Consider the following 23,780-nt stretch of genomic DNA (forward strand, 5'->3'; position numbering starts at 1 on the left):
CCAGGGGAGTAATAGGAGAAGTGGGGGTGGGGAGGGGAGGGAGAAGGGTGGAAGTTGAAGGAATGGGGCTTTTGACGAAGAGAAAGCGGGTTAATGTCAAAGAGAAGCCCAGAGTTCTTTGTGGAGCATCCGACCCTCTATGTGTCAGAAAAGTGAGCAAAGTTGACTGAAATGCATTCTCCAGAGTCAAGACCTTCTGTAGCAGGAGGAGATAGGAGTATATGCTGATTAGCATTCACAGAGAGGGTCTGCACGGGAAGGAGAGAGTTATTCTGCCTTGGGGGCTAGGAAACATTTTGTAGAAGAGGGAGGGTCTGAGGATTTTCATGTCCTGAGGGAATAGAAGGTAGGAAATAGAAGGACAAACGCAGTCCAGGAAGAGGGTGGCTGAGATCAAAGTCTGAAGGTGGAGGGGTGCAGGGGGGTGGCAGAGAATGAAGACATGCCTACTGAGGGGAGGGTGAGAAAGATGGGAGGTCCTGATTTTACCTTTTGGAGTGGATTTTCTTTGGCACCATATATGCTCCTTGGCCTCCAACGAGAGCCCTGGCCCACAGGCAAGCAATCCCGGCAGTGGGGTAGAAGGAGTGAGGATGGGAGGGATGCTAAAGAGAGGGTCTGGGGCTCTAAGAATCTGGCAGTTGGGTTCCAGTGGTCAAGAAGTTTTTTTCCTACTTCTTGCCTCTTCTCTTGCCCAAATGCCACCCAGTCTATCGTGTGACTTTCAGATGCTGATCAGGTGGGAATAAGAAGAGAACCATGGTTTGGGGGCTCAGATTATGCCTTAGGGTATCCCAAACATCAGCAGCAGGGAAACACGGGGGAAAGGGGGTCCTGGCATGCTGGTTCACACATCGCTGCTACACTGTAAGAAACACTGAGCCTGTATTTCATGAAATGATCATAGGCCCGAATGCATCGTTAACCCTTGCAGTACGGATGCCAAGGTGGAGGTGCTCTGTGAAATCTGAGCCATGGGAAAAAGGGGAAGGGAAAGAAGAAGAAAAATTTTGCAAATACTTTGTGAAAGGCATATGTATTCTATTAAAAAGTTGAAATGGCCATTTCTGTTTGAGGAATTAGGGAAGAGAAGGGGAAATGCAGACAGAGAGGTGGTTACGCTGACTGCAAGTGCTGCACCCATAAGAAGCCCTTCAAAGCAGAGAGAGCTTAGCATTTCAAGAATTCAAATGGCTATTGACATCCAGGGAGGCATGGAGAAAGTGGATGGCTCCTGTGTCAGGATCAGCACTGGCAGTAACAAGGTCAAAGAGGGGCTCTCAGCCTCCGCTTTCTCCACTGGCCTTTAGGAGCGGCCTGTACGGCTGCTGCTGGGATTCCATCTGCAAGACCTTTGTACTCTTAATGTGTGTGTGTGTGAGTGTGTGCACGGCCTTCTCTCTGGCTTCTCTGCGTGACCCCATTCTTAATGATGAACCTCTAGGGAAGTGGAATTCCAGTCACTCACTGCCTCTTGACTTTGGGCAACTGGACAGACACAAAGACTTTATATTAAGATTCATAGCAATTGGAAGTTAGTCTTAACATTCTTTAATGGGATTCCCTTATTAGCCACATAAATAGAAACCTGTGTTGTTGACCATAGAATATCACCTCTATATAACATACTGTGTGAGTATGGGCATAGGTTGAAAAAACATTACCAATCCTACCATCTAAATAAACATGCTAAAATTTGAGTATTACCTATGCCTTGATATACTTTGGAAGGATGAAAGATATCTCTTTGCTTTAGCTGAGTTCAGGTGAAATAGGTGACACCCTCAGCTCCTATGAAAGCAGGTTTTGGTATCTTTGTAAATGTGTGTGTGTGTGTGTGTGTGTATGAGAGAGATTCACAAGTAACCTAATATTAGCAGGAACATGTTAACGATCATATTAGGAGGCAGGATATTTGTATCTCATTTTTACTAGTGTTTTTATGCACTTTCTCTCTCTAGGATTTGGTTTCCTTATCTGTAAAAAAAGGGGATTTGAGGTACTCAGTGGTTCTTCAACATTTGGGGATCATGAACTTCTTCAAAAATCTGGAGAAATATTTGTATCTTCTTTTCAGAAAAATAATGCACATCCTGACTAAATTGAATGTAGTTTCAGGAAGTAATTTTACAGATCAGTTTTAGGGCTATCATACAGAACCATAGAAATTGTACACTGCATTACGTAGTGTAGATTTATACAATCCCAAGGGGCATAATTCGCCCAGACTATGACGTAAAGACCATCCCTTTGGAGATGTGCAAAGAGGTGGCCCTCATTATGGCAGTTCCTTGAACTCCAGGCAAAGAACTCTTCATCCAAATGAACTTTAAGGTTCTTTATGGATCTGAATGCTTCTAATTCCACAAATACCATTATTATTATTATCAACAATCCTACATTAGTCAGCTCAAGCTGCATAACAAAATATAACAGACTGGATGACTTAAAAAAGAAAACTTGATTTTCTCACGGTTTTGGAGCTAAAAGAACAAGATCAGTGTGTCAGCAGGTTAGGTTTCTCCTGAGGCCTCTCTCCTTGGTTTGTAGATGGTCACCTTCTCTCTGTATCCTTGTGTGGCTTTTTTCTCTGTGACCACACACTCCTAGTGTTGCTTCCTCTTCCTGTAAAGACCAGTTCTATTGGATTAGGGCCCCACTTTTATGACCTCATGTAATGTTAACTATCTTGTAATGGGCCCTTTCTCCAAACACAGTTACATTGGTGGCTAGGACTTCAACCTATGAATTTTGGACAAACACAATTGAGTCTATGACAAACCCAAACTGAAAAACCATTGCAGAGAGTAGTAGTTAACAACTAGATGGTGCGGCCGGGCATGGCTCAGCCGTTGAGCGTCGACCTAGGATCCAGGAGATCGATTCCTGGTCAGGGCACATGCCCGGGTTGGGGGCTCAATCCCCAGTTGGGGGCGTGCAGGAGGCAGCCGATCAATGACTCTCTCATCATTGATGTTTCTATCTCTCTCCCTCTCCCTCTCCTTTCCTCTCTCTGAAATCAATAAAGATATATTTAAAAACAAAACAAAAAACAACAACTAGATGAATCAAAACATATTTAAATTCCTTCATATCAAACACACACACAAATAAGCCTATCAAAAATCAGAATAAAATACACTGTTTTTAAAAATGAGGGTTTATACTTGAAAACCAAAATCTATCTGCTACTGTTTTTATTAAAGAGAACACTTCCACAGAGGTTTCTTTCTTTCTTTTTTTTTTAAAAGTAAAACCTTGTTGTTATAAAGATAAATTAACTTTGTTTGGAACTGGTCATCAAGAACCCTGGTCAAGTGTCGTATATATTGGAGGAGGGAATGAATTAGAAGAGAAATTATAATAACTTATAATATTTTTAGTTTGTGTCTTCCTTTGGGCCATGCACGTAATCATCTTCATATGACATAAGTCAAGCTCCCAAAAGTCCCTTCCGAATCTGGTGGGTGGGGGTGGGGGCAGTCTGGGGTTGCTATTTCTGATATTCCTAATTTTTCTTTAACTGTAGTGGGAGAGTGGAGGCTGAAGAAAAAAGGCCAACAGTTTCTTGTAGTTGTTTAAGTTTATTGTTGCTCCCCCAGGGCCACATTTAGTAACCACCATTCGCTGAGTAACTCCCAAAGCAACAACCATCCTACACCACCCCAAAGTCCCCTTGTCCCAGCAGGAGCCAAACAGGAGAGGTGGTCAAGGAGAAGATGATTCAGAAATGTGCTGGGTGGTGTTATGCCCAAAGCGGCGTCATGCCTCTGTGGCTGTTTGATTTACTTAGCAATGAGTCAAGCCTGTTCTTGTGGTATCACAGCCCCTCCAAGAATATGCTGCACTCCCAGTGTCACACTGTTCGCCTTCTGAACACCAACAAGGTGTACATTTTAGGAAATGACATCTATCAAGCACGGTGACTCCCTCTGGGATGTTTTATTCCCCCCCCCCACACACACACTCCCTTGGATGAAACAGCTGCCTCTCTGCCTGAATTGGACTAAGTTATATGCTGCTGAAGACTGCTGCCTCCCATCCCCCTTCCTCCACCCCTCCCTTTGAATCCTCTTCTTGATTCCCAGGGAATCCACAGGAAATAGCTTGTCATCTACATTCATTTGCTTGAAATGAACAGGTGCCTGGTTGGCCAAGTCGGGCAGGAGAGAGGTACAGCAGGGAAAATAAACAGTAGGTACAAGCTTGCCTGCAGGTATTATTATTCCAAAGTTGTACAGCTTGTTAGTCTCGGTTTCTATTATAAAAATTTAAATTAAAAAAAGAAACCTAGAATCTATAGGAGATAGTCTGCGGTTAAGTGAGTTGCCTAATGTCTGACAATTAATGTTAGAGCCAAGAATTAAAGTTCAGATATTTCCATTTCTAATACAGGATGACATTACATTTATCATCCACACCATATTAAATCACTGGAAATCATACAGAATAGTGTTCTCTCATCATTAGTTAAAAACTCGGTTTAACAGGACAAAAATATGGTCTTTCTTCTGGTATAAGTTTTTTAAAAGCCTTCTGATTTTCTTTGGCTTCAAGTTATACATACATGCTGTTTGTCTTCTTTGTCTCTCTTTTTTATATAGCTTACAAATAAACTCTGCACTCATCATTGGTACTGATGGTATTGCTCATATCAAAGTTTGTTTTTGGGGAATATTGTTTTCAGGATTCTCACTGAGAGAGCATCAAAAGTCAGAGAGCATATTCCTAGCATTTAGTTTCAAGGTTAAGCAGAAGACTGGCACTCTCAGAAAACGAACATCTCCTCTATTCAGAAAATAATAGCAAGAAGGATGTAAATGTTCTGGGGACTCACTCTGACCTGCAATGGAAAAGGAGCAGCTTCTGAGATACAGAGAGCTTGGCTGTTGTTTGTGGCAGAAACACAGGCAATAAACCTATTTTTTTTCATATTTCCTAAGACCAACAATTTTATGAACAGCTGCATGTTATCTGAATATGGGATGTATTGTGGATTATTCACCAATTTAATGTAACCCTAGGTTGCCTTTCCCATTATCAGATAGTGAACACAGACTATATTTAATCTCTAAGTTGTAAATTGCCCAAGCACCATGTAATAGATATCAATATCGAAAGCAAATGCGTTGGGCTTCATTTATTTCTAATGTCCATAATTGAATGTTGTTTATATGAAAATTTAGAATTTTTGCATTACGACTTGCACAAGTACCTGCTGGGAGGTAAAGAACAGGGATTTATAAACTGTCGTCTAGTAGCCAACACTCTGAGACAATCATGTGTATGTCACTTGTTTTATTTCATTACAGAGCCAGCATTTTGGCACGAGTCTTGAGTAGCTTGTGATAAGCATTTTTATATATAAAAAAAGAGAGAATTAGAGAAAAGAATTTGATCACAGGTCTCTACCTTGACATTCCAGAAAAGAGACAGAGACGAAGTAGAGAGCAAGCAGAAAACAAGCGTCAGCCTCTCAGTGTGTGCCTTGGAAGTTGCACGCTTCACTTGTATAGCGTTTAGCAAAATAATAGTAAAGTGGTTTAGACCATAGGTTCAGTAGATACGGGATTTAGATTCAAATCCTGCCTCCATGTGAGTCTGGGCAAGTCACAATTTGTGTCTCCTTTTCCTCAGTTGTTAAATATGAACAATACTAATCTGTAGTTTATAAGCATTAAGAAAATGTTGGTTATTAGTATTCTTATAAAGCCACCACAAACAAGTTGGTAGTGTGATGACATTAGTAATAGGACAGTATGCTCACTTAGAGTTACCCATGTCCGTACCAGTTCCTTTCACTCGCTATCACTTCTTGAATACCACGCCTTTCATCTGGGATTATTTTCTTCATGCTGAAATATCTTTTGGTTGTCATGCCAGTGATAGTTTGTGAGTGGTAACCTTTCTCAAAATTTCTTTACCTGAAAACATCCTCGGTTTGCCTCTACTGTTAAATGATTTGCCTCAATAAATAAATCTAGATTGATTTTTTTTTTTCCCACTACAAGGCTACTATATTCGTTGCTTTGTGGGCGCTACTTAAAAGTAATCTGTTGATTTTAAGGTTTTTATTTAAGTTGATGATTTTTTTGTTCCATTATGATGAACCAAGGTGTGGCTGTTTGTTTTTCTTGCTTAGGATCCTTAAATATAAGAATTTACATTACTTAAATCTGCAAAATTCCCAACTGTTATTTTTTAAAATATTACTCTTTTCCCTGTTTCCCTACTCTCTTCTAGAATTTCTAATAGTTGTATGTTGGACTTTTCATATGATCTTTTATGATTTTTAATCTCTTTTATATTTATAAATTTCTTTCTCTATGTGCTATGTTTTAGGAAGTTTCTTCAGTTTTGTCTTCCAGTTCATTAAGCATTTTTTTTTTTAACTACATCTACAGAATCCATCCACTGACTCCTTAAAAATATTTCATTGACTGTTGCACTTTCAAAAGATTTTAGTTCTTTCTTACTTCTGTTCATTATTGCAGTACCTTTTTTTCCCTCTCTGTTGTTTCTATAATTCATTTAATCATTTCAACCATATTTATTTTGAAAATTTCTTTCAGATTGTTGTTATCTCACATTATTGACTCCCTGATTCTCCCATTGATGTATCTATGAACTCTCTCTTCTGGTAGATTATCTTCTTAATGAGTTATTATTTTTTTAATAATCTTAGTTTATGCCATAGGGATCATTCATGCCTCATTCTAGAGTAATATTCTAGAGGAATATTCCAACTTATTCTGACATTGAAATGCTATGTGATATTAAATAGGTCCTTCTCTATCTCTGTATCTCAGTTTCTCTAACATGTTTAGCTGTCTTCTGAATACCTAACTCTCTTTCTCTTGTCCATAATAGCTCCTGAGGGGAAATGGCCTTGTCTTGGGCAGAGAGAGCAGAGTAGTTCTGCTTTTTGTCTCAGGATTTTAAAGATCCATGTCTTTATTTAAGGGAAATCGGGTTTATTTATGGTCAGTCCACCAGGATTCCCTGCTGCGAGGTAAAGGACAATAGGGCAAGCAGGTCAGCAAACTCCTTTCCAAAGCAATGGGATCTTTGCCAGTGAAAAATGCCCTCTTAGGTCCCGGGAACAGCAGCTGTGTAGGTGTTGCTAGTGGGGGAAAAAATCCTTGCTATTTAAAATAGGAACATAAAATTGTTAATGTGTCTGGAGACAACTTGTACTGCATGGAATAATTAAAAAAAAAAAAAAAAAGGAGTTCTAGGGCAATAATGCTGGGTTCATTTTACAGAGGTCTAAGACTTCTCACCTCAGTGTATGGGGTTTTAATAAATAGGACTGTGCTATAATTTTTGCAGCATCCAGGAATTGAGTTTGGGCCTTAAGATAAGGCCAAGAGATCACATTTAAGTAAATACGAAGTAAAAGGCAAAGAAAAATTTAAAAGGGAAATTTAATCAGTATCATATGTAAATTTGGACAGGAACTTAGAGGTTATATAGTCCATCTTTTCATTTACTACAAGATAGCACCTTCTGAGCCTCTGCAAGGCATTGCTGCTTGAACATTTCCTGCTATGGAGAGCCCACTACCTTCCAAGGCATTCCTTCCAATTTGGTAATGTGTCTAAGTGTTGAAAAGCTCTTTCTTATAATTGGATGCTTACACATTTTGCAAGATTTTTGTTATACATACACACACACAAAGGGTGGGACAAAAGTAGCTTTACAGTTGTGAGTACGTGAAACAGTTTATTCTTGTATTATTTTTTATTATTGTATTATGTTTCATACGAACAACTGCAAACCTGCTTTTGCCCCCCCCCCCGTATATATGTGAAATATTCTGTCTTACAGTAATTAAATGTGTCCCGATACTGTTCCACAGACATCCATCGAATGTCTTATGCTATCATATTGGCCTGGTACTGTGCTAAGTTTGAGATAGAGAATATTGTGATCTCCATTTTACTGATGAGAAAATATCAGTTTTCAGAGGCTAAGTAACTTGCCCATGGTCACGCAGCTAGTAAATAATGGAAATAATGGAACAGGGGTTTGAACTTAAGCTGTCTGGCCCTATAACTTAAGCTATCTGGCCCTAGGGCCAAGCCCCTGTTCCCCTATGATTTATTTATAAATCATGTAGGGGACCCAGATACAAATCCAAATCACTTTAACTGAATGTGACAAGTATTAATAGAAGATAGGAAAGAACAGCTCATTCTGCCTGTCCAGGTTGGAAATGGTTGATTTTGAAGACATAGATATCATCATGCCAAAATATTATTAGTTTAATGTTGTTTCATTTGTTTCAAGAATAGTCTGTGACATTAACTTCCATTTTTTGTACCCCCTGCCTCCAACATCAGTTTTGGAAAATGCTAAATCCTCAATAACACCGAGAAATGCCTTTATTACCCATCTTGCCAACATTTCTGGAGCTGGTTCGATTCACTTTGTACTGTTTGTTAGGGGAATATTCATCTCATTCTCCTCCAAGATTTCTCTGTTAAGTGATTTTAAGACTACACAGTGTCACCTGGCCGGGCGTGGCTCAGCGATTGAGCACTGACCTGGGATCCAGGAGATGGAGGCTCGATTCCCGGGCAGGGCACATGCCTGGGTTGCAGGCTCGATGCCCAGTCAGGGGCATGCAGGGGGCAGCCAATCAATGACTCTCTCATCACTGATGTGTCTCTCTCTCTCTCCCTCTCCTTCTCTCTCTGAAATCAATATATATTAAAAAAAAAAAAAAAAAAAAGACTACACAGTACCAAGGGGAACATGTTCAGTTATTTTAGATCCCTGTCCCTCTACTTTAGAAGATAAACCCTTCATGGAATTATGTGATAGACACTTGAATCAGATGAATGCTTGAACTGTGATGTTCCTAGAATTAAATGATAGTCTTATGAATTGGATCCAATGTGTATCTTAGTATCTGGAAAATAATTATGTGGAAGAAACTGAACAAAGGAAAACTCCTGGCTATGCCACCATTTAACTTTAAAAAAAATGTATATGACACTTAGTTGACATCACTGAACACGGCAATCCTCTCATTAGAGATAAAGACTAGCACCCAACATGCGAGTTTCCTCTCTTCTCCAGACCCCTTCGTCTTTTCCTTTCCATTTCTCACCCTTTCCTTTCCTTCCCTTCCCTTTGCTTTTGTCACCTTTCTTTAACCCATGAAACAACAAGTTTTTGAGTCGAAAGAAAAAGCTGACCCCTTTCTGAGATTCTCAGGCTTTAACAATCTAAGTGACAAGTGGCAGCCGAGTTTAAAGTTTGCCTCCTCCAGGAAGCGCTCTGTGGGTGACTCCACCCCACAGGGATGACCGCCTTACTCCACATTCCTGTTTCTCTGCCTGTTGAGGCCATTTAAGGTCGGGTTCATGATAATAGCGGACCTGAACATTTACGATGCTCTTCTGGAATATATCTTCTCATTTACCCATCAAAATGATCCTGTGAGGGAAGGATTATTCCTCATTATAGTATTGAGGGAAGAGGCTCAGTGAGCCTAGAGTCACTTGCTCAAGGTCACATGGCCAATAAGTAGAAGACCAGGATCTGAACTGGTCATTTGACACTCGGCGCACCTATCACCTTGTCTCTGTCCCTCCTGACAGTCCCTCTTATACCTAAAGTGGATTAATCCCATTCTCTGTTATTTTGTGTACTTTGCTTATACCTCTTTTCTAGCACTTATCACATTGTATTTGGGAAGCTGTTTATACACAGTGCCTGACACACAGTAAAGGATCAAATAATGTGACTAATAATAATAATTATTGATTACTCACTGTGTTCCAGCCACGGTTTATACACACTTTACCCAGATTAGCTTTCTAAATCCTCAGAACAAACCTATGAGACAGGCAGTGTGATTATTCTCATTTTAGGGATGGAAAGCTGACAGACAGCGGGGCGAAGGATTTCGTTAGCATTTTCACAGCCGCTGACAAGCAGAATCAGGATTTGAGGCTAGGTGGTCAGCCACCAGAGCCCCAAATCTAAATCTGTATGCACTCTCACAAAGTGTCCTCTAAATCTTTGAGTCGGTAATTATCCTATACACAGACACATGATAGTGTTCCTGTTGTTACTGTATAACAGGAGCATTTCATGTTGTTTCTCTCCTGGAAGAAATGCGTAAGATTCTAAGAAAACGGATATCCCAGTCCCATTGATTAAAACCAGAGATTTGGAAAATTTCCTAGAGAGATTTTTCCAATATCCAAACTGCTGATATCCCCGTTTTAGCCACAAGGTGGACAAACGAATAACTATGGATGTTTATAAGAGGGTAAGTTAAAGGAACAGGAACAATATGTACGTTTTCTACACTATAAAGTTATATGGGGACGTCATTGTCTTTTAAAAAGTCAGATCCATGTAGGAGTGATGATTATAAGAATAAAGCTTTCCTTTTATACCCCCAAATGGAAAATATAATCAAAATCTGCTTTTTGCAGGATGGCTTTCTTAAATAAATGAGCAGAAGGATGAGTTATGTGGCTATAAATAAATCTACCGACTATAATAAAGCAAAGTTTGACTGTTTTACGGTGTCCCTGGAACCCTTGGATATATTTATAGCTGTGTTAACAGCCACCTGTATTTTTTCAGGACTTTTATTTCACTTCACATTATGAGAGTTTAGTTGTCAGTTTGTTTGTGTCTTCTTTGCACACTTACCTTTGGAGCCCCGCATGGAGAGAGAAAGTGAGGGTGGCTACGCTCTGAATTTGGAAAAGCGGGGTCCTTGCCTGCGGGCGTGGGGTTTACACAGACACAGGCTGCTGGGCGCGGTCATTTTAGATGTGCCTGTGACAACAATGTGACAGGTGTCTGCTGCTGGCAGCGAAGTGGAAGTCGGAGTCTGTACAGGGGAGGGGACGTGCGGGGACACGTGGTGAGAGACCCGCAGGGCAGGATCCCTGCAGGTCCCCGGCGCCCGATTCGACCGAGTGCTGGCGCGGGGCCTTTGCAGGGGCCCGAAGATTCCGCAGAGGACCTTACAGCAGAAATACCACCGGAGCAAGGCAGAGGGGGTCCCCGGGGCACGCGTCCTCCTGCCTCGCCGGGACGCTTTCCTGAGAGGTGCGGCGGAGGCGGGAGATCTAAAAAGCAGGGAAAGGAGATCTCTATTCCCCAAGCCCGATGTCTGAAGTCGTAGAGAAGCCCAGGCCGAGCCAGCCAGACCCAGTTGCAGTTTGTTTGTGTGTCTGTCTGTGTGTTAACCGCGTTCCGCTCAGAAGCGTCAGGTTCCACAGAGGCCGGCTAGGGTTTCAGGGGGGTCCCGAGTGGACCTACTCATGGCTGACCCTGAGAGGTCATGTGCACTCTTCAGTCTCAGTCTGTGGTGAGCGGAACGTTTCTGTGTCTGTTTCTACACCCTCGTGGCGCAGCGCACACTTCGTTCCCAAGTGTCCTCACTCAGGCCCCGCGGGGCAGAGCCTCGGAGGAAGGAGGGCAGCTTGGGGGGTGGCGTGGCTGGGGGCCCTCCAGCCTCAGCCTGGGTGCACGCAGTGTTTAGAAGGTATCGCTGGAGCCAAAAATCGAAAAAATAGAGGCTGTCCCCCAAAATATATACACACATTTGAATAATGATAAAGGCAGTTTTTATTTCAATACATTTCATTTTCAAAATTGAGCTCTCAGCTGTTAAAGTGTATATACATTTTTGGGGGATATTGTAACCCTGTATATTGAATAAGGCATCCTAACATAAACTCTAATAGACCCGAGAAGAATGGGAACTAGAGAAAGAAATCTGGGTGGGAAGTGACTAGAGGAATAGATAGGAGGGATTAAGAAAAATAAAAAAAGAAATCAACAATGTGTTAAATGGAGCAGGACATGCATTTTATCAGGATAACTGCGGGTTATCTCTTTGGAGTGAAAGAATTAAAAATAAGCCAGTCTTGCATTTGCCCTCTGATAACTTTCCTCAGTATTCAACTGGGTCCCCAAATGGAATCAGCCTCACTGGAAGTCACAGCTACTTCTTTTGACATTTTGTAGAAAGTAAATAAATAAATTATAAGCATGACAAGTGAAATGAATAGCTCCAGCCGTGACGTACCAGCAGCATTTCCAGAGTTTGTACTGCATTGAGGATTTATTTTCACTTTGTCACCTGGCAGAGAATCGATTGGAAGGTCTGTCCAAGCTTCCCATGCTTCCCCGGGACAAAGTCAGGGGCGGTCTCCAACACTCAGTGTCATTTAGAAAAGAAGGACAAGATTATGTGGGTAGATGGTCAACTCTCCAACTCTGGGAACATGAGTCTCTGGGGATCAATGTCACTAGAGCCAGATCAATGCATCAGTGAAACTAATGACATAATGCATGTGAATATGAGACTGGCAGTTGATTCATTGGATTAATCCATTGAACAGATATTTACTGAGCTCCTACTATGTGCTACCCACTCTGCCACGTGCAGAATATATGGGGGAATGAGAAAGGCTCAGTGTACAGGGAGCTTACAGTCTTTCTAAAGAGCTAGACTATAAACAGACACAGATAAAATAATTTCAGAAAGTGGAAAGTGCTGTGAAGGAAACAGAACAAGGTAATGGGACGAAGTGCCTTTCAGGCATACGGCGACTGAATTTCGATGAAGGTCAGAGAGGGCCTCTGAGGAGGTGACATCTGAAATGAATGAATCACATGAAAATCTTGGAGAAAAGTCTCTCAGACAAGAAGAGCCAGCAAAGATAAAGATTTGGAGTTGGGAAAGAACTTGACAAATTCAAAGACCAGAGAGAGCGTGTGCGAGACTGGAGGGTAATAGGGTCATCTGGCAGAAGATGGGGTTGGAGAATTAGGCATAAGCCAGTCATCTAAGCCCCCTTAAGACCATGATACAGAGTTCGGATGAGTCCAAGGTGCAGTGGGGCCCCACCCAGAGGACTAAAGGAGTGGCTGGATTGAGTGGCAACTATCATCTGCCTTAGGGGAGGGTGCTTAGGATAAGAATTTCCCCTTGACTTTTCTACTAATAATAGCATAAGACCCCAAACATCCACTTAACCTTCTTGGAGTTTTAGCTTAGTTTTCTGTTGGGTAAAGAGCACTGCCACTGTTTGTCAGGTGCTGTGCCCGGTGCAGTGTATACGTTATCTCATTTAAAACTCCCAAGAACCTCCTGAGGGAAGGCATGATCCACGTTTTATGGAGCCACACTGAGGTTTAAATCGAGTCTCCATAAGCCACCCCTGTCGCTTGCTGTGGTGTTTCTGGGTACATGTTTCTAGTTAAGACATAGTGTTTCTTGGCTGCCACCCAAGGGCATGAAAGACATTGAATGAGGGATCCTGGATGGACCCCCTGAGGATCCCCTTACGGCTGAGAGCCGGAGCAGTTGGAATGACTGTGCACCATTTACCAAGGGCAGCATGGGCCTTGGGGAGAACACTGATTTCAGACCCAGAATACCAAGTCACCACCGTAAATATGAAATGGACTTGATATTTGACCTTGAAGACAAAACATCTATAGGTTTGGTGTCTTTATCTGTTAGAAAGACATATGATGCTAACGTCCTCAGTGTCTCTTTGGGGTGTCTCAAGGGTGAAGAGGACTGTCTTAATCCCTGTTCTTCATTGCCAGTTACAGGGTTTAAAATATTCTTGAGAGCAGGAGTATAATAGATGCTATAAGCTCCTTTTAAAAAAAAGAAATGCTATTTAAGTGCCATATATATACATATATAAATGTGATGTTTTAACAAGCAAGTGTCATATAGTATATATGACATGATTTGAGCAGCAGAATTGCTTTTTTTAAGCAAGGTGGGTGTGAAGGAAGGAGTCAAAACTAGCAAGCCTCCTGGGTCTAGGAGGGCTGCCTGTTGGGTTTGTGCCTCCAGCACATCAGGTGGAGTGGGAGGAAGAAGGGTGGGGTGAGGTGGAAGCCACCTGTCCGGAGTGTCACCGTTCCCTGGCAGGACCCTGGACAGCTTCCTCCTGGAATCACAGATGGCCGCGACAGGAGCACCAAGCCTCCTTGTGCCACTGCCGCTCTCCCCTGCAGGTTCCGCCTGGATGTAAAAGCTGTGCCTTCTTTGTTGCCCGGTGCCCTGGAGGCCTGGAGGCTTCACCCATCTGGGGCATTGTCTCTGAGGAAAGTCCTGGACAGGGCGCCACCCTTCTGCACCAGCAGGCTCAGCCCTCACCCCTTCTGAAGTTCTTTGCCCAGGACAGCCGGCTAGGGTGCTCACCTCTGGTTCCTGAACCCCAAGAGCTTCCTGTCCACCTGGGGTGGAAACTGCCTTCTCCAAGGACCCGCAGGCCACCAAACCCCTTACCCTCCGGAGTCCCAGGGCCACATCTCCGCAGAGAGCCCCGAGAAAGGTTCCCACCTTTGCTCCTAGGGTTGGGGCCTGAGCATCTGAACCCCCGCCCAAGCCAAGGCCCGGAGCGTGGCCCGCGGCGCTGACCGCGGTGCTGACCGCCAGCCAGGGGAGCGCGGGGGCGGCGCGGTGGCCTGCCTCGCTCCAGCGCTCCTGCTGACTCAAGGGGTTTATTTTTATTTCTGTTTGGGGCTCCTTCAGCCTCAGCCGTAGCCTGCATTTCTCCTTCGGAATTGTGAAAGGTGCCTGGATCGTGAGAGCCTGGCTTAATGTGCCTGGGCGGGGAGCGGGAAAGGGCGATCAAAAGGCGCAGCGTCCCTCTGTCTGTCGGCTCGGTCTCTCCCGCACACACTCCCACGTGCGCTCCCTGGGCTGGGAAGCGGGGCGGAGCGCAGCAGGGGCGTGGGGTGGGGCGTGGGTGAGTGGCGGGGTGGGGGGCGTGGGGTGGGGCGTGGGTGAGTGGCGGGGTGGGGGGCGGGGGCGGGGGGTGGGGCGTGGGTGAGTGGCGGGGGCGGGGGCGTGGGGCGTGGGGCTTGGGGTGGGTGAGTGGCGGGGGTGGGGGGCGTGTCCCGGAGGCGGGGGGGGGGTTGGGGGCGTGTCCCGGAGGCGGGGGTAGACGCCGCCGTGAATGGGGAGGGCTGGGGGCTGGGATCCCGCGCCCGCCCCGCCTTCCCGCCGAGCCAGCCAGTCCCTCGGCAGAGCGCTCGGGCTGCGCCGATTGGCTCCGGCGGGCGCGCTATTTGCATAGGACGTGCGGTGGACTCGCCGCCCAACTCCCGCCGCCTCACCTGTGCCTCGCAGTTCTGCGCACTTCGCGGCGCGCGCCTCTCGCCACCTCTGCCCGGGCGCCCGGCTCCCGCGCCCCGCTCGCCCGCCCGCCCCTGCGCCCCGCGCCGCCGTGCTTTGGGCCGCTGCTCTGCGCCCGGTCCTCGCCTCTGTCCCTCCGGTCCTCCTCGTTCCTTCCTCCGGCGGCTGCTGCTCTTCGTCCCGCTGGGAAAGCCGGGAAGCAGGCGGAGGCTGCGCGCAGCTCCTCCGGAAAGCGCCGGGGTAGCAGCCTCCGAGCCCTTCCGCCGAGACCCCGAGAAGCACCGAGCAACTCTCCCGCCTGCAGCCCCTGGTGCCGGGCAGCTCCGCAGCGCAGCGCGTGGTGGTGGGACAAGAAAGGAAAAACATGTTCAAACTGCTTGGCTGTTGGGATAAACTCACCTGAACGCACCTGGGCGTCCTGCGCCTCCGCTGCCTTCGTTTCCACCTTCCCTCTATGGGGCTGCCCGGGGTGTGCGGCTAAGTCATCAGACCGGAGGTGCCCGGAGGAAGCCAGGGGCCTCCCCTGACATGTTTGGCATTACGGGGCTCCCCAGGAGGGTTGCCATACCCGGGTGGACTTTGGAACCCTAAATTTAAGCCCCGGGAAAGGGGAGGGGGAGGCGTTTGCCTTCTACCTTATTTATTTATTTTTTTAAGTAGTATTTTGTTGTTAACTGATTCTTCACCTGTGTTGAGAGCGCTTGTTCCTTCCCTCTTTCCAAAATTCGGACGAGTCTTCCTCCTGCTATGATGGGCCCCTGGGCATCATGAACTGCATTAATCCTCCCTGGCTGGAATCCAAACTGCCCGTCTGTCGTGGTCCAGTGCGTTGACCATGCACCTGAGAATCCACCCGAGACGCAGCCCTCCTCGCCGGCCGGCCTGGACGCTGGGGATCTGGTCCCTCTTCTGGGGATGTATCGTCAGCTCTGTGTGGAGTTCCTCTAACGTAGCTTCCTCGCCGGGGTCTCACTCTCAGCACGAGCACCATTTCCATGGCAGCAAGCATCACTCAGTGCCTATTTCTATCTATCGCTCCCCTGTTTCCCTGCGAGGAGGGCACGGTGGGTCTCTCTGCTCTTTACCCTTTTAGTGGGGCATAGCAATTCCTTAACCCACTCGCCTCTCAGGTAATCGCAAGGGTGGGGAGGGAATTTTAAAAAATGGAATTTCAGATGATGAAAAGCCTCGCATGTGCATGAGGGGAGAAAATGACCAGTTTCCCCTTAAAGACTAATACTGATGTTTTCTGCCCCAGCCCCTCCCCGCCCCCAATTTTCTCTAATAGACTCTCCTCTCCTTAGCTCCCCTACCCAGAGCCGGGCCAATACCAAATTGACACCCCCTTTGCAACCTTCCACCTCCTTCACCGCCCCCTCCCCCACGATGCAGGCAACTTATCAGATAAGCCCCCAGCTGCACTCTGAGGACTCATTCATTCACCTTGCATTCACCCTGCTCTCCGATCTTGTTTGGGAGCTAGTGGTGGGGAAATGGCAGACAGCAAGAATTCCTAGGTCTGCACTAGAAGTTGTTTGAACTGCTGGAAAGTGGCCAGGCAGGGGGGAGAGTGGCTGAAGGCAGGAAATATAATTAATAACCAGTGGCCATTATTGTTCATTTGGGCAGCTTTATGTTTGTCCACATGTTTGATAGAGAGAGCAGCTGTCATAAAAACTGCACATCTAATATTGCTAACTACCGGAGAGGAAGCACTCTAGACACAAGGCAAAGTCCATTTATAATTGACCCGAGTGTAGATTACAGTAACTTTGATTCCGCCATTTATGCAAATGTCATTGCAATGAAAGGTGGCATGGGTGGGCTCGTTCACACGGTGCAAGCCTGATGTGTTTTGCTCTGAACCCTCCTTGCATAGCTGTTGAAAGAAGAGATCTATGGCTTTAAAGAATATATTCAGCGCTGCGCAGGCTGCCTCGGAAAGGGGTGCTGTCTGCCTCTCAGGTAGGAGCTTGCTGTAGTAAAATGTTCTAAAGAAGAGAGCTTCGTTATTTGTTTACTATGCACTCCCCTCCGGTGGCGAGCAGAGTGGGAATCACAGAGCCCCACTACAGGAGCGGCCCTCCCGGAGCGGCAGGAGTGAACTACAGCAGAGGCCCCTGCCCTAGCCTGTAGCTGGAAGCCCTATAACACGCACCCCCGTTCGGAACATCAGTTCTTCCCGCTGCCTCCTAGCCTTGGGTTTGTGCTCTGTGCTGTCTGTGGTGTTAAGTGGAAACACGTTGAGAAAATGCCAGCATGTATTCTGGCTCTTTCTGGCTCTCTCTTTACATTTCATTTGATGGAGTTGTCAAACAGCTCAGAGCTTGTAAGGTTGGGGGCGGGGGGGGGGGGGGGGGGATGCTTGATCTGGATCTGGTTGCTGTTTTCTCTCTGACTCCAGCTGAGGCTGGTGCAGGCTTTCTTTAAACAGCAAAGCACCCTCCCCCTAAATCAAACAAGCAAACCAAAAACCTGGGGGAGGAAAGAAAACCGCCCCCCCAAAAAACAAAGCAATTTCATTGATACGGAAACTGGTAGCTCCAAAGGGGAAGAGGGACTGGGAGTGGAGGGGAGATTATAAAGAGGGGAGCTGGGGATGGACGGAACCACACAGGCTTTTACTGATAGCTATAGTTAAACACGGAAACACTCAGCAATAATTAGCTAAATTTTGCTAATTAGTGTAAATGATCAGCAGGGAGATGTAGATTATGCATTAGAGGTTATAGGCTGGCAGGGTCTGGATGTTTCCTGTTCTGGATGTAAACAGTTAAAAGCAGCTAGGAGTTAAGTGATGGAATTTGCAGAGCCCTACTTCCCAGGGGTTCCTAAATCTGTCAAGCCTCTCTCCCTCCCTTCTCTCTTCCTCTCTCTCTCTCTCTCTCTCTCCCCACTAAAGGTGTTAAGTCTTGAACAGGTTAAACACAACTCTTCTCTGTTTACTTCACTTTTCCAAGGATCAGTTTGCTCAGTGCCTTCTAAGTCTTTTTCACTGGTTCCTAATCTGGCTTCTCATTAACCTGCATCTGATAAGACTCAGTATAATGGGAAAAAACAAAGCAAGTAAAGGACTAGAGATCCCAGAAAAGGTCCCCAGATCCATGAGAGCTATAGGATGCAGTAAACTCCAGGGTCAGCATGGCTAAGATAGGAAAGGTCATGAATTCAGCTCTTTAGTGCCCTCTTTCAACCCCAGAGCCCCATCCCATTGATTTGGGGCTTGGAGACTGAATGCATCTATATTAAGTTGGCTCCTTGCATATTTAATTAATGTTTTTGAGCTGGAAAGCAAGAGAAGCAGCGATCAACAAAATACCCCAACCTTTGGTTCCAATTCTCCTCCCAAACTGAGAACCTTTAAGTCCTGGAAAGACCAGTAGACCCCCTCAGTACTTTGCTAACTCCCCTGTCTTTCTTTCTGGAAGTTCACTTGCTTTCCCCTAGTCCAAGACAAAGACTTAGCTAACAGCAATTGTTTTTAAAAATCTTTTGGATGGCGGTGGTAGGAGGCATAGCACCAGGAGACTAATGGGCATTACTAACAGTTTTCTGCCATTCTTATGCTAGAGTTAAAAGCAGCAGCCTCTGTTGTCTGAAGACATAAATGCTGTTTGTTCTGATATAAAATTAAAACACAAGAGGCTTGAGTCCAAGAACTTTCCTTGGCCTGAAGGGAGATTTTGTTTGTTTGTTGTTTGTTTTCTGTTCCCCTTGCCCATTTCCTGAGAAGCCAAGCCCTCTGAGTTGCCCTTTAAATCAGTAGTTGCCCCCACCACCCCCGCCCCTTCCAAACCATGTTGCCTTATAGTGGGATTCACAGGAAGACAGATAGAAGAAACAGAAATTCTCCGAACAGCTTTTACCTGGGCTTGGTTCCAGTCTTCAGAGACTTATGTATAGATTTGCCTCCAGTCTTTAACCCAGGGCACCCTAGAGGAGGCTGAGCTCCTTTATGGCCTGGGGAGGCAAAGCCACACCTGCCTGGGGCACCCAAAATTGTCTCCGGTTGGGATTGCGCCTCAGGAGAGAATTAACTCTCTCCTCTCAACTGGAATCTGCTAAGCTTCTTCCCATTGGTGGGTCCCTTCTCCGAGGTCCCCCTGCTTCTTTTGTGATCTATTCTATAGTCACTCAACCAACATAAATACTAAAATGTATTTATTTGCTTGCTAACCTTCCATTTCATAAGGGAGTTTTGTGTATTCCTTTTCTTCTCTCCTGCCTTTGAGAAGTCGTCTGTCTAAAAATAAATGCTTTAATGCTTATAATTTAGAAAAGAGGTTCCTCTAGGGATCCTAGGTCTAGTACGTGTCTTACGATTTAGCCTCTATGATGTAACAGACTTTCCTGACTCTAAGCATCTGGGGACGAGTAGAGCACAGAACTGAACTTTAAAAAGGAACACACGACAATATATTTAGAGGAAAGTCTCTTGCTCAGAAACTGGGTGTGGGGGTGTGGGGGTGCGTGGTGCTGTGCATAAGTCCTATCTGAATCATCTTAGCAGTGGTGGTCCCACTCGTGGCACACCAACCAGGAGTCCTTGTAAGGAATTCGACGGCTCATCCATTGCCACAGACAACTACCTCTTGAGTTTTCCCAGCCATGAGGCTTGTTTTGCTCTGATCTATTGAGCACTTTCTTGTGCTCAGCCAGCTGCTTTCTCACCACTTTCTCCCCCTTCCTTCTTGGGATTCAGTTTACTGAATAATTCAGTGTTGGTTGACAGATAAAATGATAAGATTTATATGCCTTTGGCCTTGGTGATAAATTAATTAGATTGGCTTCTCCTTTTCTCTCTCCTCTAGATGCATTGTTTTTCTTCTCTAAAATTTGCTGGCAGGTGGTGGGTCTGGAGATTAACAGGTTCTTAATCAAACACCATAGGAAGTTTATAATATTGTAGTGTAAATTTCTTCAGGACTTTCCACATGGGTCATTGGTTGGGGTGGAGGCGAAGGCTGCCGTGCCGTAGGGAGAGGAGATGATCATTGGAACAATTCTTTTCAGGGCGGGGAGGGAACCTTCACCGAACTGACTGGTGACTGGAATTCCGTAGTAAGGATGTTATTCGTTTATTGTCTGATTTTGAATCTGGAAGAGGTAACACATTTCATTTTACATTTTAGTGAATGAATTTACCAGATCTCAGAATGCTTGCCTTGCTGAGACCATGGGTAACCTGGGAGGGAAGCAAATGTCTGAAGATAAATCATGAACTTGTTCCAGTTTCCCTCCCTGTATTAGTTTGTTGGGGTGTCATAAAAAAAAATACCTCACAGCCTGGGTGACTTAATCAACAGAAGTTTATTTTCTCACAGCTCTGAAGGCTAGAAGTCCAAGACTGTGGTGTTGGCAGATTTGGTTTCTTCTGAAACCTCTCTCCTTAGCTTGTAGATTGACACCTTCTCACTGTGTCCTGATATGGTCTTTTCTCTGTGTTCGAGCAGCCCTGGGGTTTTCTTGTATGCTCAAATTCCCTTTTCTTATAAGGACACTGGTCAGATTGGATTAAGGCTCACCCAAATGTCTCATTTTATCTTAATCACCTCTTTAAAGGCGCTGTCTCCAAATACAGTCACAACCTGAAGTATTGGGGATTGGGTCTTCAACATATAAATTTTTTTAGGGGGGGACACAATTTAACCCATAGCGCTCCTTTTCCTACCCTTTTCCCCCAGGCCCTGAAATTGTACCCTTTGGTCAATCTCTATTGAATTCAAACTTTCACAGGGGAAAAATAAAACCTTCAGGGACAATGGTAGCAATTTACAAAACTGATCAGATGGTGCCTCAGGAGGAAACATTCTATTTATATACAGTGTATGTGGAGAACACACCACCAGCAGGTTCAGTTAACACTTGGGTTTGCTTTCCCTCTCGTCAGTCTCCTGTGACTGAGTTTGCACCTTGGCTGAGTTGCTTGTAGACTGATCCTGCCCCTAGGCACGCGCTCTGCAGACAGGCCCCAGTGCCCACACCCTACGGCTCTACTTGCCCCGCGGCCCCTGGGGCCAGCGGCCTGCCCTCTCAGTGACTTCCTCTGAATTACAGCTGCTCGCTGCTCTCTTTTCCTAGACACACGCCACCAACTCCTTCCACCTCTCAGTTTTCAGTGAGTAACAGCAGGCTAAATGAGCATAAATCACTACGTTTTCGGCAGCTGAAAAATATGTATCAATTTCATTTTTTTTCTATTGGATTTTTATGTTGTGGAAGTTCATTTTAAACTATAAATAAGAGAAAACCTGTCTACTGCATGGTGTGGTTATGAGGCTTGCACAAGATGATTGAGGAAGTGCCTTGTAATTATAATGCCCTTGCTGTTATAAATCCCAAGCAAGGTATTTAACATTTTGGGGAAAGGGAATGGATTTTTTTGTTTGTTTGTTTCTGTATTTGGATACTTCTGAAAAATGATGTTAAGAATATGTGCTTCTGAAGATATTTATTATGCTTCGGAGTTCTAATGAGCAGTGTAGTGTTAGGTGGGGTGGGAACCATCAGTCACAGGATTTAGAGTTGGAGGAAATAGGTCCCAACCATTTTTCTGTTGCTTGGGAAGTTTGAGGACCTAGATAAGTCCCAAGACTTGACTAAGACTCAGTTTCTTCATTTGTACACAGAGATTGGCAATAATAATACAATGCTTATGTCACAGAATTGTATGGGAATTAAGCAAGTCGTGCTCAGAACATTGTCAAGCACTGTGAAGAGGTTAAATATTTTATGAGAAATGTTTCAATGATAATGCTCTTTCAGTTCCCTGTACAAAACTGAGCTTCAGTGTTGAAGGTTTGCTGGTTGGTAGTTTGAGCTTTAAAGGACGCACATCTAATCTTCATTTCCCTACCTGTGTGTCACACTTTTGCCTCCAAGGGGTTACTTCATTTACTCACTTTTTCTTTAGGGAAATGTAGAGGAGAAAACCTTAACTTGCATCTCCTTGTTTAGGGCACTAAAAGAAAATAACATGTGTGGTCAGCTCTTGCTGTTTGGTAACATGTAAAAATCCACGCCAGGCAGACTTTAGCCTAGACTAGCAAATTACAACAAACTGGTTAGAAGCCCAGCGATCTGGTGAAGTGAAAAGGGCGAGGACTTTAAGAAATATCCCGAGACCATTTTGGAAATTCAGAATTGGATCCTGTTTCTAGCAAATTTGTATGGGATTTAAACATTCCTATATGATGCTTGGAATCCATTAAAAACTAAAATTCTCAATCTAGATTATACTAGGAAAAGAGGTCTTTTAGGACTACTATTTTCAGATCTGGAAATGGAGAACTCCTTTAAATGACATTTCTGATACTTTCACTTACTAGAACTCAAGCAGGGTTATGGGGGAGGGGGGCACACTGTTATGCTGGAACCCCGAGAGTTGGCTTTGTGGAGCCCACATTTAAAACCATCATCCTCACGGAGAGCACATCATGCTGGGTCATAGATCTTACTCCTGGTTTTCTCTCTGACCAACTCTGTGGCTTTCTTTTAAATTTATCTTTATTGTTGAAAGTATTACAGCTGTCTTTCTCCCCCCCCCCCAGCCATTGACCCCCTCCACCCTGCTCCTGCCCCCCACCCAGACCGTCACTGCACTATGGGCTGTGTCCATGGGTTATGCATATACGTTCTTTGGGTAATCTCTTCCTGTCCCCCTTCCCTCTGAGATTCCTGTCTCCTTCATGCTTCCATGTCTCTGGATCTATTTTGTTCATCAATTTATTTTGTTTATTAGATTTCACATATGAGTGAGATCATGTGGTACTTGTGTTTTCTCTCACTGGCTTATTTCGCTTAACATAATACTCTGACTTTGGATATGACTATTATTTTTTAAATTGTATTAACCTTTTACCATGTAGACATTACGTGGGCTATTTTGATCCTTTAACCTATTTTCTTTCTTTTACATGCTGTTTTCTGTATGTATGCGCCTCAATGCCACAGAGCTGGAAGAATTGTCTTTTTTATTTTTGCCGCATTTCTACAATGAGAGGGTTGAGTTAGAAAGCTCCCTCCAAATGGCTCTCAGCACTCGGTCTGCATGATTCTCAGATCTGTGTGTCTTTAAAGACCCCACTGTGTATCTTAAACCTGAGTTCCCCAGGTCTCCCAGTGCTTTATAGTTCTATTTTCTTGGCTGTCATAATAACTCATGCCAAAGCCACGTGAATGTTTTCCTCTTTCCCGCCCGACAGAAGCAGCATCGGGGCAGGAGCAGCAAGCTCACCGTGATGCTCTAAAGCCCACAGCCCACCGCCCCTCAGTCAGGCCCAGGCGGGGAAGATGCAGCTCTCACTTACACACACCCTATTAATACTAGAAAGGAGCTCTGCTTGTGTTTAAGCAGCTCTGCTGCATTTAGCCCCATCGGAGCAGAGGGCAGAGTAGTAACTGCATTCACAAAGACCAAGTGGCTTCTTTCTGTTTACATTTGGAGTTGTGAAGACTTGCTTGGATCACACACCAACATATGCGCAGCTAACTGTGCACCGAGCTCTCTTCCAGGGCTCTGCATGTGTGATTTCATTTAATCCCCACGATCCTTTGGCATTCGTAAGGTTACTGCCCTTTCATAAATGAAAACGGTGAGACTCCCACAGCTTAAGTGGCTTGAGTAAAG

At 44.9% G+C, this 23,780-nt stretch overlaps 1 protein-coding gene across 11 annotated transcripts in view; it reads left to right on the top strand.

The window, feature by feature from the left end:
* Positions 1-23,780, top strand: part of NRXN3 (neurexin 3) — a gene marked incomplete at both ends in the record, with an annotated part of 1,307,801 nt that overhangs the window by 812,391 nt on the left and 471,630 nt on the right. For 5 of the 11 annotated variants that reach the window (XM_081139381.1, XM_081139383.1, XM_081139374.1 and 2 more), the window contains one exon: positions 15,552-16,215. The exons of the other annotated variants lie outside the window; for them this stretch is intronic. In XM_081139381.1, coding sequence (XP_080995507.1) covers positions 15,987-16,215 — 229 coding nt within the window. Of the gene's footprint in view, positions 1-15,551; positions 16,216-23,780 lie in introns of those variants that run through there. 11 annotated transcript variants of the gene reach the window in all.

Source organism: Miniopterus schreibersii (assembly GCF_964146895.1).
Source record: "Miniopterus schreibersii genome assembly, chromosome: 1".
Classification (NCBI taxonomy): Eukaryota; Metazoa; Chordata; class Mammalia; order Chiroptera; family Miniopteridae; genus Miniopterus; species Miniopterus schreibersii.